This window comes from Pleurodeles waltl, chromosome 9, assembly GCF_031143425.1.
Source record: "Pleurodeles waltl isolate 20211129_DDA chromosome 9, aPleWal1.hap1.20221129, whole genome shotgun sequence".
Taxonomy (NCBI): Eukaryota; Metazoa; Chordata; class Amphibia; order Caudata; family Salamandridae; genus Pleurodeles; species Pleurodeles waltl.
The window spans coordinates 688,932,363-688,948,650 of NC_090448.1; the positions used below are offsets into that span (position 1 = coordinate 688,932,363).

The 16,288-nt window shown below is 45.2% G+C and overlaps 1 protein-coding gene across 2 annotated transcripts in view; it reads left to right on the forward strand.

Moving 5' to 3' along the window:
- The window catches only part of FOSB (FosB proto-oncogene, AP-1 transcription factor subunit), a 76,843-nt gene that overhangs the window by 35,276 nt on the left and 25,279 nt on the right, over positions 1-16,288 (forward strand). For both annotated transcript variants that reach the window (XM_069207792.1, XM_069207793.1), the window contains exon 3: positions 823-930. In XM_069207792.1, coding sequence (XP_069063893.1) covers positions 823-930 — 108 coding nt within the window. The remainder of the gene's footprint in view (positions 1-822; positions 931-16,288) is intronic.

The following is a 16,288-nucleotide window of genomic DNA, read 5'->3' on the forward strand; positions in this document are numbered from 1 at the left end:
ACACACACACACACACACACACACACACACACACACACACACACACACACACACACACACACACACACACACACACACACACACACACACACACCCCCCCCCCCCCCCCCCAGTCACAGAACCACAGCGTTTGACTGCAGGCCCTGCTGCTCACCCCCTTGCTACACATGGCTAAAAGCCGTGTGCAGCTTGGGGATGGCTGCATGCGGAGGTTTGGCCGCAGGGCCTCCCGGCCAAAAGCATGTGCAGCAGCAAATGGATTAACATATGGTAATTAAATATTACTTCACATTAAAAAAAACTAGAAATTCACTGAAGAATCCTATGGTTACAGGTTGTTATAGTTAGGAAAGAGAATTTAAAAAAATCTTAGAAATTCACTAAAAAAACAAAGGTTTCAGAAACATTATAGGTATGTTCAGATTTTGCACACACAAAACCATAGAAATTAAGCAGTAGTTATACTTCTATGACATCATTAATAATATCATTGCAACATTTGCAATACAAATATTGATGAGAAAACTGTGCATGGCGGGGGCACAAGTTATAGTTACCTTAGGGAACGACTTATAGTATCTAGATATAAGTAGAACTATAACTGCTGAATTTCTATGATTTTGTGGGTGTAAAATCTGAACCTAACTATAATGTTCCTCAAAACTTTGGTTTTTCAGTTAATATTAATTATAAGCACTTACAATAGCAAACTAAATAAAAACATATACTATAAATCATAATCGTTCAACAGACATATCACTAATATTTCTCATTAACGACAGATACCACAAATCCTAATAACTAACTGCTGCTTTCTTATAGCTAACGCCAGAGGAGGAAGAAAAAAGAAGGGTTCGCCGGGAGAGGAACAAGATGGCAGCCGCCAAGTGTCGAAACCGACGGAAGGAGTTGACAGACCGGCTGCAAACAGTGAGTACCCTTCTGGAATTGATGTGCCAAGTTTGTCCAGTTTTAGGGTAACACGTCCAGGCCATTTGTCCTAAAGCCAACCCCTTTTGTTTGAATATGTGTAAATTAGATCATTTTGCTTGACTGTGCATTAACCTCTATGTTCAGGTAATCCATAGAAGCATGGGTGCGCAAAGACACCATGACATATTTGTGCTGTGACCAAAATGAGTGTTGTTGTCACTTTCATTTCCCCGATGTCGGTCATTGTGGAAATAAGGCAGACAACAACACTCATGTGGTCACATGTGTCAATCATTGTTGAAAGTTTGGCCTATAATTTAAGCATGTGCTCATTTCTCCTCGCTCTATGCTGCCCAGGGCTGCTGCATTCGAGTCCAAGGGCTGCCTGTATCATTCTTGTGGATGCTGTGTATGAGAGGAGCTATTCCCTCTTCTGCCTCCTTGCTCTATAGTGCAGAAAGGCGCTGCACTGATTTGTATAGCATTACACAGCTAACGTCTCATCTCCCTCTCTATCGTTTCCATAGGATCAACATTTTGGTTTAGCTGTTTTTTATCGTGCAGGGTGCCTGCAGTGACCGTGTCATAGATGACAGGTGCACGTGTGTTCCATATGGCATGCATAATGTTAAGTGCCTTGCATAGATGTCTGTGATTGACATGTGCAATGGTGGCGCTGCTGAGACACCTGTGATGATTCTGAGATTTCTTCTGGTCCAAACTTTGTTGGAAGGTGTTGCAATATTTAAGACAGGTCTTAGAGGGAGTGCAGAGCATATACCACATCCAGGTCTAAGGGGAGTGCTCACTGCATACCATTAGAGTAAATGAGCAGTGGAGACTCCACCAGGAGGGACTGGAGGAGAGGACAGAGTAGATATATCAGACATGAGAGGCTAGATAAGAGGAACCTGCAAAGATCTTTGTGTGCTCAGCAGTTTTTAGGGGATAATGTTAGCAAGAAATATTAGGCTGGTGGTTTATGTACTTGGGGAGATCTGTGTTTTGTCTAGTAACTGTTCTGACTTGTTATAAAGTATAACCGATGGTTACTGTGCCTGCTGCAAAGCACAGCACATAACATGAAGAGGACACATTTGTATTTTATGTAGATAGCTCAGTAGGTTACTGCTTTTGTCACAGAGATATGTTTGTTGCTTGCGGTTTCTAAGTTACAATCCTTCAGATATAGCACTGTGAACTTTATCAAAGAGCTGCATGTAAACTACAAGGCATAATGTTAGAACTTTATATATATTTTCTCACCCCTTCACTATCCTAAGGTTGCAAAACAGGATGTGTTTGGGAAGTAATACATTGTCTTTAGTACAGACAACCCCAACCATTGTGGCACGTTTTAAATTCTGCCTTAGTGTTTTTCCAGACCAGACACTCAACATAGAATGCCTACCAGTTTGAATGACACGTGACTCCTACACCTTGTGGCTTTCATTGTCTTATGTAACCTTTCAAGCTGATGTACATACTTGTATGAGTCATTGTTTCTGTATAATGTGTGTGATGTAAAGCACTCTGACACAACACTGGGATGAATAGAGCTATAAAAGAAATTAAATGTAAGAGACAAAAGTTGTAGAGATGAGGGGCATTATAGGAGGATGGTAATGAAGGAATACATTGAGAAAGAGGTCATGGGGAGGGTATAGCTTGAAGAATTTATCACAAATCCGCATCCAACACTAATGCTGGCCCTGTTGTGTACAGAGCTAAAACAAATATGGGACTAGAGCCCCTAGATTACTGTTTGGTCTCTGTCTTGTTTACAGACAGCTGAATTAACTGAAAGGCGATGAGTAATGCTCTGCAACACCTCTTTAATTAAGATGAATACTAGTGGCACTGGTGATTTTTTTTTTTTTTTTTTTAAAGTGGTGGGGCGTAATACCAGCCAGGAGTTTATCCCATTTGTTTAAAAATGTGCTTCTTTTATGCTCACGCCCTCTCATATTTACTCTTTTCCTCTCACTCAATCTAACTCACATTTTCTCGCCTACATATTCTCACTCACAATCACCTGTTACTCACACACAAACATACTCCTACTCACTGGTTCTGATTCTCACCTACTAACACACTTACATACACTCACTGACTCTGGGCCCTGATGCAATTGCACCTGCTGCACCAAGAAAGCTACACCAATGACTCACTTCCACTCCCTCTCACCACCTCCAATCAATCCCTTCTTCTAACACATTCACAGTCCTTCACTCAGTCCCTCATACTCACTTTCACTTATTAATAAACTCTAACTCCGATTTTCACTCACTTTTACTCTCATTGGCTCTCTCAAACATACACACACACTTTCACTCAATCCCATTCACTCATAATCACTCACAAACACATACACAAAAAAAGAAATATATATATTTTACTTACCTTGCTCACTTAGCTGGCAACTCGGACGCTCCATGGCAGTAGCAGAGCAGGAATCTGGTGCTGGGCATTGAAACCAGCAAGCCATGATTCCTAGTTGGAAGACAGATGGAACAGCAAGGGCAGGGTTGAAACTGGGAAGAGCCACCTCCATTCCTCTCCCAGCTTCTTGATACGACTGGAAGCACAGCCCTATAGGAAGCTGGTATAGGGCTATCGAGTCTTCCCCTACCCCCCAGCAACTATGTGTGACATCTCATTGGCCTCAGGAATGCACTGATATGCTCCCAGATACACACATTTTAGCAGATATACTGTGGTGCCTGAGGCATGTGCAGTATGTATGCTAAATAAAATGAATTGCTGCCTAAGTGAAGAGATAGTTGAACTACACCCCCAGGCATACACAATCCAGCTAGAGTGTTGTGTTTTAATAGCACTCTGTAGCTAAATGTTGCTTCAGCCCCCTGAAACCATCTCTCTTCTTTTTCCTCCCTTCATCATGAGCCTGGAGATGAGGTATAGAGGACTGACCTGCCAATTTTGAAAAGTATGCAGGGGGGTGAGGGGGGGAAGCTGTGCCCGAAGCCCCCGACAAGGAGCTGCTGCTGATAAATACATAACCTTTGGGCAAAAGAAGCTGGGACAGAGCAGGAGGAAATGTTACGGATTACTGAATAAGAGTCACTCATAGCATAAAATTGAACGACAAATTATGGAAAAGAAACCACAGACGGGAGACATGCAGGAACAGACAAACCTAGAAGTCTGAAAATTATCCGAGATGAAATGTACTTCCCCATCCATCGCATCAGATATTAAATACATGTGTACTAATTAGGAAACTTTGTAGTACCAAAACATATTGATGAACAAACGGTGAAAAATCTCCTTGTGAAAACTTCAAAATGGCAGAAGGCCTGCAGAATAGCTGGCAGCATACTGAGATGAAGCTTCGAAATATCGTAAGAACATGATTCTCTTGGGCACCCAAATGCCCATAGGTGTACAACGGCGCCTGCCACAAGCTGGACTGAGACCTGTGTCCTGTAATGCATAATGTATGCATGCAATTGGTAATACACCAGAAAATAATTAAAAAGCCTTAATGAAATCAATTAGTCCTCACTCCACACACCTCATTTTATTTCAAACATCCTATTAAAAAAAGGCTATTCATTTTAATACTTGTTTGCAATCTGCTGGTATACAAGCAATTGCAAAATCACATTTTAGTTGCTTTTTTAAGTTGTAAACAAGACCTAATGGCTTTGTGAATTATTTTTTGATTTCGCAGCGATTGTCAGTCTTTTTTAGTGATGGCAATTGAACGAAATCTGCCTGCCTTATATTGCCCCACAGGCCCCTCCACTGCCTCCTCTTTCTCCACCATCCTGCTTTGGGTTCTCAATCTCAATGTGCCAACGAGGGAAAGAAAGAAAGAGAAAGCAAAACACTTTATGTGCTCCCCAGGATAAGTGTGTCACAGTGCAGTGCATGATGTCACACTGCTAAGTGGGGCCAGGGTGAATCGTATCAAATGGTGTCCATGAAGCTCAATGTTCTGTCAAAGCCTTGGATACAAATTGTGGGAGCGCTGCCCCTTGCAGACATCACTGCTGTGCACCTGTTCCATCTCAGCCTACATTCTTCCCGCACTGCTAAAAGCCCACAATGCATCTTGGGGATAAGACTACCTCATGAGCGGCATCGGTCCCTCATTAGGTTGGATGAGAGTGCAGGCCATAGCAGAAGCTGCCAAAGGGCTTACCTAGTTGCAGTGGAAGCTGGCGTTGTATTTTGATCGAGGTAAAAAATAATGGGGTGTATCCACTGCCAACGTTGTACCATCCATAGCTGTACTGGAAAAGAACAGTTCGTGCTTACCAAAAAATCAAATAAATCAAGCTGCATGCACAAAAGTATAAATTAACTAGAAGAACTACTTCAACCTCTTCAAGCTACAATTGCAAACAAAAACGTCAAACGTACATGTGTGAAATGTCGTGATGGGGGGCTCATTCAGCAAATGGCTCAAGGGCGCTCACACAAACAAGCAAATGGATATCTAAAGCCCTATCTGTCTGGTATGTGTGTTGACAATAGAGGCCTGATTCAGAGTTTGGCGGGGGGGTTACTCCATCACAAACATGACAGATATCATGTCTGCTGTATTATGATCCCATAATAGTCTATGCAGAGACGTTTTAAGGCACGGGCAAAGTGAGCTCTGGCCCAGGGCCCCAGCCTTTCAAGGGGCCCCTGGGATAGAGCCAGCTCTGTCCTGTAAAGACTCTTCCCGCAACATTCATAAAAATTGTTTCTTTTAGAGCAAAACATATGAGAAATGGACGGGGCACAGATTGTTTGCAGTATTCTTTGTGAGCTGCTGTTGTGTATTAATATTAAAAACCCACATGCTATCCCTGATTAACAGCTGTAAACACTTTTACATTTTGGACAAGTGGGCCTGTGCACTGTCAGTCACCTGACCAAAGAGTGCATGAAAGAGCTGACACTAGACTATACATTTAAAGCTGTTCCGAACAGGGCCCCCCAAACACACATTTGGCCCAGGGCCCCCCAAATCTTTAAGATGGCCCTGAGACTATGGAGATTGTAATACAGTGGATGGGATGTCCGTCATGTTTGTGATGGTGTAACCCATTCGCCAAAGTCTAAATCGGGCCCTAGGACTTGTCAAACTGCTACATTTGTCTGTAGTCAGTCCGAAATTGACGTATCACTAATAAAGCAGCAATAAATGTCCACTCTTCTGTCCCAAAAAATACTAAACCTCTCTTGAGGACTAATGCCTCTGCTAAAAAAAAAAAAGAAAAGAAAAAAAAATGTGAATAGAAGACCTCAGGCAGCCCACCAAGAAACAGAAGAGAAAAGGAGCTTCCCAGTCTTAAAAGGTGCACATACATTTGGAATCCTCCACTGAATTATCTTCCTAGACTCCAAATTTATTGACAACCTAGTTGAGTCAAACAGCACCCGAGTAAAAATTACGAAAAGAGGGTGTCAATGTTTCATACTGGTTGCATTCAAAACCAGAGCAAGGCTTATGTTTTAATATAAACCAAGGCGTGGAAGCAATCTGCCCTGAGCGTCTCCTTTACATGAAGCGTAAATTATCCGAATCCGTTCTTTGCATTTTGTTTATCATGCAAAGTAGTAGCCTATTGGGGCCCATTATTTAAAATAAATAGATTTTATGTGCAACTGCGCTTTGGTAGCGCAGACCTCTTTAGATATATCCGTACACTTTTTTTTTTTAATGTAATGGTTGGGTGTAATCTCTGAACTAGGTTTTGGAGTGTACTGGCACTGTTAGGAACATGGTCGAGCAGGAATGCCACACCTAAAGGGAATTGTGGCCTTTTATTACCTATCCACGGAGCTGTGTTACAAAGTTGTGAAAAAATATCAAGGTGTAGTGTGATGGTTATGGCATACAACTTCGAGTTACAAAGTTGACATTTATAACACATACAGTGTTATTTCAGACAAATAACACCTTCCTGTCGCAGTAAGCTGCTGACACACTTTGATACCTCTTTAGCTGATTTCAGGTGATGTACCATGTAGTTCCCAAAACAAGACTTTCTCTTTGGATTATGTATATCCCTTAAGGGGACCATGGAGTCAAAATAAACGCTGCAGTTCTCCTTACTCTTGAAAACTAGATCTAAAGCAAGTGGTGTCACGACAGGTATACATTCTTTTTGGATGCTAATTTGTTTCGCTATTGAGTTCATTTGATGCTAAGCAATTTACTCTTCTCATTTCTGGTGGCATTTACAGTACTTAACTTGAGCCGGTGGGGCCCACCGGATCTTATTTTTGGGAACCAGCACTTATTTTTCCTCATAAGATATTTGCTGAACTCACAAGAGGGAAAAACGCAAAGATCGAAAAGACGGAGGAAGAGAGACGGCAAAACTGTCACAAAGTGAGAAAACTGGAACCTGCTACAGTGTGATACATGGGGAAGGAGTGTCTGGTAGTGGATTGAAGAGGCATAAAGTGGATTTAAGACTACAATCATTGGTACTCTGTGTGCAGAGCAGAGTTTGGGGCACCGGCACTCTTTCTTTCACAAATTATAGCACTGCATATTTGTCTTTATGGAGAAGAACAGCCACCAGCTGAACATACTCAAGATCAACACGTTGAATGCATTGATTTCACTATACATCTCAGATCTAGGAAAAATACAAGAATACATTTCAAGACCTTCTGTTACACTGATGATATGGATTGAAAAAGATTCAATCCGGATTGCTGATGGATTGCTGTGTTACAGCATTAGGGAATGTTTTTGAAGGTAATTTAGGAAAATGGTGATCTTCACCAAGAGTCAAATATCAGAAAATAACTTAATTGTGTTTAGGACAACACAAAACGTACATTATTTCAGAGTATATACATCTACACCTTACTCTTAAAAGTAAACTATTTTGGAATCTGTAGCCAAGAATTTCTGCTTTTCATGCCTGCTCCAAGCTCAAGGCAGTATTACGTTTTCATTCAACAATGTGTTACAATTATACCCTTACACTAAATAAAATTGTCTAAAATTCTACCAAATTCTTTATGGAATCAAATGTATTCCAGTGGTCCTGGCAAGTCAACTTGACTGAACTAAAAACATAACTCAGAAAAAGTTGCTGATACAGGATTTTCAAATAGAATCAGTGGTGACTGGGATTAAATTTGAGATGTATAATTTCATTTTCTGCTCACATTACCGCCATAACCTTGCCAAGTTCACTACTGTGCAAGTTATGACAAGTGATGTGTTTACAAACATGAATCAGAGGAATGGAACCTTTATAAAAAATGTTTTAAAAGTGCCCCTTCAGTTATATTATCAATAGCCTCTTTAACCTGTTCTGTGCTGGGGACGTAATGGTTACGTCCGCCGGCACAGTGCTCCTGTGCCGGGATGCAACCATTACGTCCTGGCACCGGAGCTCAGAGGGAGCGCTAGCGTTCCCTCTGTGGGCTTCCCCCCCGCACCCTCCATGGCAAGGCTGGAAGGGAAATCACTTCCCCTTCCACCCCCCAGTGACGTCTGATGACGTCAGCACGCAATTGCGTGCTGACCTCATCAGAGGTCCCCTCCCATCGCGCTGGAAGCATGCTTCCAGCGTGATGCAGAAGATAAATGCTCAGCATTTCTCTTCCACTCTGGAGGAGGGGGCCAGCAGAGGAATGAAAGGAAAGGCCTTTCCTTTCATGTCTCTGCAAGCATTTCTGCTGCCTGATCGCAGGGAGTATTTTTCTTCTGGTAATTGTCAATGTAGGAGGCAGGCCTGGCTTATAGTGGGTACCTAGTGGGTACCTAGTGGTGCTTACACCTGTGCCAGGTCCAGTTATCCCTTATTAGTAGAATAGAGTTGTTTCTAGCAGCTCAGACTGATAGAAGTTAGCTATGGCAAACCAGCTTAGGCTGAACTAGGAGACATGCAAAGCTCCTACTATCCCACTTATATCATATAGCACAATATCATAAGAAAACACAATACACAGATATACTAATAATAAAGGTACTTTATTTTTATGACAATATGCCAAAAGTATCTCAGTGAGTACCCTCAGCTAGAAGGTAAGTAATATACACAAGTTATATGTACACAAACCCAAAACAGGTAAGTAATAGTAAGAAAAGTAGTGCAAACAATGTAGAATCACAATAGGATACAATAGGTGAACATAGGTCTAGGGGCAACACAAACCATTTACTCCAAAAGTGGAATGCGAATCACGAATGGAGGCGTCCTGGAGAAGTCAGCGGTCGATCCTTGGCAGAAGTCGAAGAAGGAAGTGCATAGGAACTCTGGTGAGCTCTTGCATTCGTTATCTGAGGAATAGCCCAGAGGAGAGACCCTAAATAGCCAGAAAAGGAGGTTTGGCCACTAAGAAAGGAGACTTGGCTGCTGAAAGAGGTAAGCACCTATCAGGAGGGGCCTCTGACGTCACCTACTGGCACTGGCCACTCAGAGCAGTCCATTGTTCCCCAACACCTCTGAATCCAAGATGGCAGAGGTCTGAGACACACTGGAGGAGCTCAGGGCACCTCCCCTGGGAGGTACTGGTCAGGGGAGTGGTCACTCCTCTTTCCTTTGTCCCGTTTCGTGCCAGAGCAGGGCTGGGGGATCCCAGAACCGGTGTAGACTGGCTTATGCAGAGATGGGCACCATCTGTGCCCATCAAAGCATTTCCAGAGGCTGGGGGAGGCTACTCCCCCCCCCCCCCCCCCCCAGCCCTTCCCTCCTATTTCCAAAGGGAGAGGGTGTAACGCCCTTTCTCAGAGGAAATCCTATATTCTGCCTTCCTGGGACTGGGCTGCCCAGACCCCAGGAGGGCAGAAACCTGTCTGAGGGGTTGGCAGCAGCTGCAGTGGAAACCCCGGAAAGGCAGTTTGGCAGTACCCGGGTTCTGTGCTAGAGACCCGGGGGATGGTATTGGGGTGACAATTCCATGATCCTAGACATGTTACATGGCCATGTTCGGAGTTACCATTGTGACGCTACACATAGGTAGTGACCTATGTTTAGTGCACGTGTGTAATGGTGTCCCCGCTCTCACAAAGTCCGGGGAATTTGCCCTGAACAATGTGGGGGCACCCTGGCTAGTGCCAAGGTGTCCACACACTAAGTAACTTGGCACCTAAACTTCACCAAGTGAGGGTTAGACATATAGGTGACTTCTAAGTTACGTATGGGCAGTTGAAAATGGCCATGAAATAACGTGGACGTTATTTCACTCAGGCTGCAGTGGCAGTCGTGTGTAAGAATTGTCCGAGCTCCCTATGGGTGGCAAAAGAAATGCTGCAGGCCATAGGGATCTCCTGGAACCCCAATACCCTGGGTATCTAGGTACCATATACAAGGGAATTATAAGGGTGTTCCAGTGTGCCTATGAGAATTGGTAAAATTAGTCACTAGCCTGCAGTGACAATTTTAAATCGGAGAGAGAGCATAAACACTGAGGTTCTGATTAGCAGAGCCTCAGTGATACAATTAGGCACCACACAGGGAACACATATAGGCTATAAACTTATGAGCACTGGGGTCCTGGCTAGCAGGATCCCAATGACACATATCAAACACACTGACAACATAGGGTTTTCACTATGAGCACTGGGCCCTGGCTAGCAGGATCCCAGTGAGACAGTAAAAACACCCTGACATATGCTCACAAACAGGCCAAAAGTGGGGGTAACAAGGCTAGAAAGAGGCTACCTTCCTACAGTCAAGAGGGGAGCGGCCCCTTCGGCAACGGTCGCTCCCAGGGGTGCCAAATTATTATTAGGCCATTTCTGCCCTCCCTGGGGGCATATCAGCCTAATTCTATTAGGCCGATCTGCCCCGGGGGGGCAGAAGCCACTAGACACCACAGATTTTCTTTTTTTTTTTATACTAACGCATCAGGGGAGCGGCACCTTGAGCAAGGGCAGCTCCCCAGGGGGGTGGGGGGTGGCAGATCGGCCTAATTTAAGTAGGCTGATCTGCCTCCGGGGGGGGGGGGGGGCAAAAACCTCTAGACCCCAGGGATATATATATATATATATATATATATATTTTTTTTTTTTTTATGTACTTTGTTTTTATGTATGAGGAGCAACCCCTTAGGCAAGGGTCGCTCCCCTGGGGGGGGGGCAAATTGTATTTAGGTCATTGCTGCCCCCCTTTTTGCCAGATCAGCCTATTTTTGTTAGGCGCCTGGGATTGGTGTGTGTGTATGTGTGTGTTTTTTTTGGGGGGGCTGCCCCTTGGTCAAGGGTCGCTCCCCATGGGGGCACATTACTGTTGGCCATATCTGCCCCCCTTGGGGGCAGATCGGCCTTTTTTTTTTAAGGCCCATCTGCCCCCAAGGGGGGCAGAAAGCCCACCAGAGACCAGGGAAGATATTTTTTTCAAAATACGAGGGTGTGAATATGGCCATACCCCCACTCCAAATAATTGGGGCCAGAGTTGTTCTGTCCACCTGTGGCCAGGTGCGGCAATTACCCCTGACCCACACCTCGGGGAGCAGAAAGTCCACTAGATGTCATGGAAGTTAAAGAAAAATAGTGGGGTGGTGGCTACCAACCAGTATGGGTCTGGTTATGCCCCCACCCCAACAGAAGGGGGTAACAGTCTTTCAGCTCTTCCCCGCACACTAAAACATCTTATCCCATGGCAAGCAAGAGGACATTTGATTATTTTGGGTTTTGGTTTTACATTTGGGCCATGAGTGCTTTGTAACTCTCAAAATCGGCCCACTTGGAATGGTGAGGGCTGCCCTTTTTTGACTTCGGGACGTTGCCATGTACAAAAATCCATAAGACCCACACACATCTGAAAACTAAACATCTGGGTGACTCCAGGGTGGTGTCCTTCACATGCACCTGCACCAGTTTCTTACCCACAATGCCCTGCAAACCTCCAACTTTGCTGGAAATCACACATTTTTCCCACATTTTTCTGATGGAACCTTCCGGAATCTGCAGGAATCCACATAATTCCTACCACCCAACATTGTCTCATTTATACCAATAAAAATTCTGCTGCACTTGTCAGCCTAAAAATGTTTTTTTTCAAACTGCCCTTTTGGACCCGCTTTGGTCCCCCCTCAATTTCAACATGTTTTTGGCTCTTCCCTGTCACAGGCACTTGGCCCACCTACACAAGTGAGGTATCATTTTGACCGGGAGACTGAGGGGAACGTTGGGTGGTAGGGAATTTGTCCTGGTGCAGTGATACCACACATAAATGTGGGGAAAAGTTTTTTTAGCTAAATTTGAGATTTGCTGCGGATTCTGGGTAAGAAAACATTGGGGGATCCACACAAGTCACACCTCCCTGGACTCCCCTGGGTGTCTAATTGTCAGAAATGTCTGGGTTTGATAGGTTTCCCTAGATGGCTGCTGAGCCCAGGACCAAAAACGCAGGTGCCCCCCGCAAAAACAGGTAGTTTTGTATGTGATCATTTTGATGTGTCCAGATAGTGTTTTGAGGAATTTCCTTTCGCGAGCACTGGGCCTACCCACACAAGTGAGGTACCATTTTTATCGGGAGACTTGGGGAAGCGCTGGGTGGAAGGAAATTTGTGGCTCCTCTCAGATTTCAGAACTTTCTGTCACTGAAATAAGAGGAAAAGGTGTTTTGTTTACCAAATTTTAAAGGTTTGCAAAGGATTCTGGGTAACAGAACCTAGTCAGAGCCCCACAAGTCATCCCATCTTGGATTCCGCTAGGTGTCTAGTTTAAAAAAAATACGCAGGTCTACTTTGTTTCCCAAGGTGCCGACTGAGCTAGAGGCCAAAATCCACAGGTAGGCACTTTGCAAAAAACACCTGTTTTCTGTCAAAAAATGTGATGTGTCCACGCTGTGTTTTGGGGTATTTCCTGTCGTGGGCGCTAGGCCTACCCACACAAGTGAGGTACCATTTTTATCGGGAGACTTGGGGGAATGCTGGGTGGAAGGAAATTTGTGGCTCCTCTCAGATTCAAGAACTTTCTGTCACTGAAATGAGAGGAAAAAGTGTTTTTATTTTTTTGGCCAAATTTTTATGTTTGCAAAGGATTCTGGGTAACAGAACCTGGTCAGAGCCCCACAAGTCACCCAATCTTGGATTCCCCTAGATGTCTCGTTTTTAAAAATGCGCAGGTGTGGTAGGTTTCCCTAGGTGCCAGCTTAGCTAGAGGTCAAAATCTACTGCTAGGCACTTTGCAAAAAACATGTCAGATTTCAATGTAAAAATGTGATGTGTCCATGTTGTGTTTCCTGTCGCGATTATTAGGCCTACGCACACAAGTCAGCTACCATTTTTATTGGGCGACTTGGGGAGAAAACAAAATAGCACACAAGTGTTATTACTCCTTATCTTTCTCCACATTTTTTCATTTTCAGGGCAAAAAAACACAAGTCTTCTTCTGCAGCCCTTTTTTCCCATTTTTGTTTAAAAAACGAAATGTTTGCTGTCTTTTGGCTAATTTCTTGGTCTTCTTCAGGGGAATCCAGAAGGTCTGGGTGTAGGACCCTGGCCTGGCTTGTAGTGGGTACCAGAGGTATTTACACCTTGTGCCAGGTCCAGTTATCCCTTATTAGTGTAGAAGAGGTGTTTCTAGCAGCTTAGGCTGATAGAAGGTAGCTATGGCAAAGCAGCTTAGGCTGAACTAGGAGACATGTAAAGCTCCTACTATACCACTGGTATAATCTGCACAATATCATAAGAAAACACAGTACACAGAAGTACTAAAAATAAAGGTACTTTCTTTTTATGACAATATGCCAAAAGTATCTCAGTGAGTACCCTTAGTATGAGGATAAGTTATATACACAAGATATATGTACACAAACCAAAATTATGCAGGTAATAGCAAGAAAAGTAATGCAAGCAGTGTAAAGTTACAATAGATTGCAATAGGAGCACATAGGTATAGGTGCAACACAAACCATATGCTCCAAAAGTGGAATGCGAACCACAAATGGACCCCAAACCTATGTGAGCTTGTAGAGGGTCGCTGGGACTGTAAGAAAACAGTGAGGGTTAGAAAAATAGCCCACCCCAAGACCCTGAAAGGTAGGTGTAAAGTGCACCTACTACCCCCAGAGAGCACAGAAGTCGTGATAGGGGGATGCTGCAGGAAGAACAAACACCAGCAATGCAACAACAGTGGATTTCCGGACCCGAGTACCTGTAACACAAGGGGTCCAAGTCCAAGAGTCGCAACAATGTCGAGAGTGGGGAGATGCCCAGGAAATGCCAGCTGAGGGTGCAAAGAAGCTGCCACCGGATGGTAGAAGCTGTGGATTCAGCAAGAATGAAGAGGGCCAGAAACTTCCCCTTTGGAGGATGGATGTCCGACGTCGTGAAGAAGCTTGCAGAGGTGTTCCCACGCAGAAAGACCGCAAACAAGCCTTGCTAGCTGTAAGGGTCGCGGTAAGGGTTTTTGGGTGCGGCAGTGGCCTAGGAGGGACCAGGATGTCGCCACTTGGAAGAGGAGACAGAGGGGGCGCCCAGCAACTTAGGGAGCCCTCAAAGAAGCAGGCTGCGCCCGCAGAAGTACCTGAACAGGCACTTGGAAGAAGAGTGAACCGGAGTGCACCCGAAGTCAGAAAAGGGAGTCCCATGACGCCGGAGGACAAATCTGAAGGTTGTGCACTGCAGGTTAGAGTGTCGGGGATCCAGGCTTGGCTGTGCACAAAGGAAATCCTGGAAGAGTGCACAGGAGCCGGAGCAGCTGCAAATCATGCAGTACCCAGCAATGCAGTCTAGCGTGGGGAGGCAAGGACTTACCTCCACCAAACTTGGACTGACGAGTCACTGGACTGTGGGAGTCACTTGGACAGAGTTGCTGAGTTCCAGGGACCACGCTCGTCGTGCTGAGAGGAGACCCAGAGAACCAGTGATGCAGTCTTTTGGTGCCTGAGGTTGCAGGGGGAAGATTCCGTCGACCCACGGGAGATTTCTTCAGAGCTCCTGGGGCAGAGAGGAGGCAGGCTACCCCCAGAGCATGTACCACCTGGAAACAGTCGAGAAAGCCGGCAGGATGAAGCGATACAAGGTTGCTAGTAGTCGTCTTGCTACTTTGTTGCGGTTTTGCAGGCGTCCTGAGCAGTCATCGGTCGATCCTTTGGCAGAAGGTGAAGAGGGAGATGCAGAGGAACTCTGATGAGCTTTTGCGTTCGTTATCTGGTGATATCCCCAAAGCAGAGACCCTAAATAGCCAGAAAAGGAGGTTTGGCTACCTAGGAAGGAGGATTGGCTACCAAGAGAGGTAAGAGGCTATCAGAAGGAGCCTCTGACATCACCTGCTGGCACTGGCCACTCAGAGCAGTCGAGTGTGCCACAAACACCTCTGTTTCCAAGATGGCAGAGGTCTGGGACACACTGGAGGAGCTCTGGGCACCTCCCCTGTGAGGTACAGGTCAGGGGAGTGGTCACTCCCCTTTCCTTTGTCCAGTTTTGCGCCAGAGCAGGGCTGGGGGATCCCTGAACCGGTGTAGACTGGCTTATGCAGAGATGGGCACCATCTGTGCCCATCAAAGCATTTCCAGAGGCTGGGGGAGGCTACTCCTCCCCAGCCCTCACACCTATTTCCCAAGGGAGAGGGTTGTTACACCCTCTCTCAGAGGATGTCCTTTGTTCTGCCTTCCTGGGCCAGGGCTGCCTGGACCACAGGAGGGCAGAAACCTGTCTGAGGGGTTGGCAGCAGCAGTAGCAGCTGCAGTGGAGACCCCGGCTGTACATAGGTAGTGAACTATGTACAGTGCACGCGTCTAATCGTGTCCCCGCACTCACAAAGTCCGGGTAATTTGCCCTGAACGATGTGGGGGCACCTTGGCTAGTGCCAGGGTGCCCACACACTAAGTAACTTTGCACCCAACCTTCACTAGGTGAAGGTTAGACGGATCGGTGACTTATAAGTTACTTAAGTGTCGTGGTAAATGCCTGTGAAATAACGTGGATGTTATTTCACTCAGGCTGCACTGGCAGGCCTGTGTAAGAATTGTCAGAGCTCACTTTGGGTGGCAAAAGAAATACTGCAGCCCATAGGGATCTCCTGGAACCCCAATACCCTTGGTACCTCAGTACCATATACTAGGGAATTATAAGGGTGTTCCAGTATGCCAATGTGAATTGGTACATTTAGTCACTAGCCTATTAGTGACAAATTTGGAAAGCAGAGAGAGCATAACCACTGAGGTTCTGGTTAACAGAGCCTCGGTGAGACAGTTACGCATCACACAGGGAACACATACAGGGCACACTTATGAGCACTGGGGCTCTGTCTGGCAGGGTCCCAGTGACACATAGACTAAAACAACATATATACAGTGAAATATGGGGGTAACATGCCAGGCAAGATGGTACTTTCCTACACTGGGTACCTCTAGAATCCCTAGGATGTTGGAAAGATAAAGTTGCAAATTTGGCGTGGGTAGCTTATTTG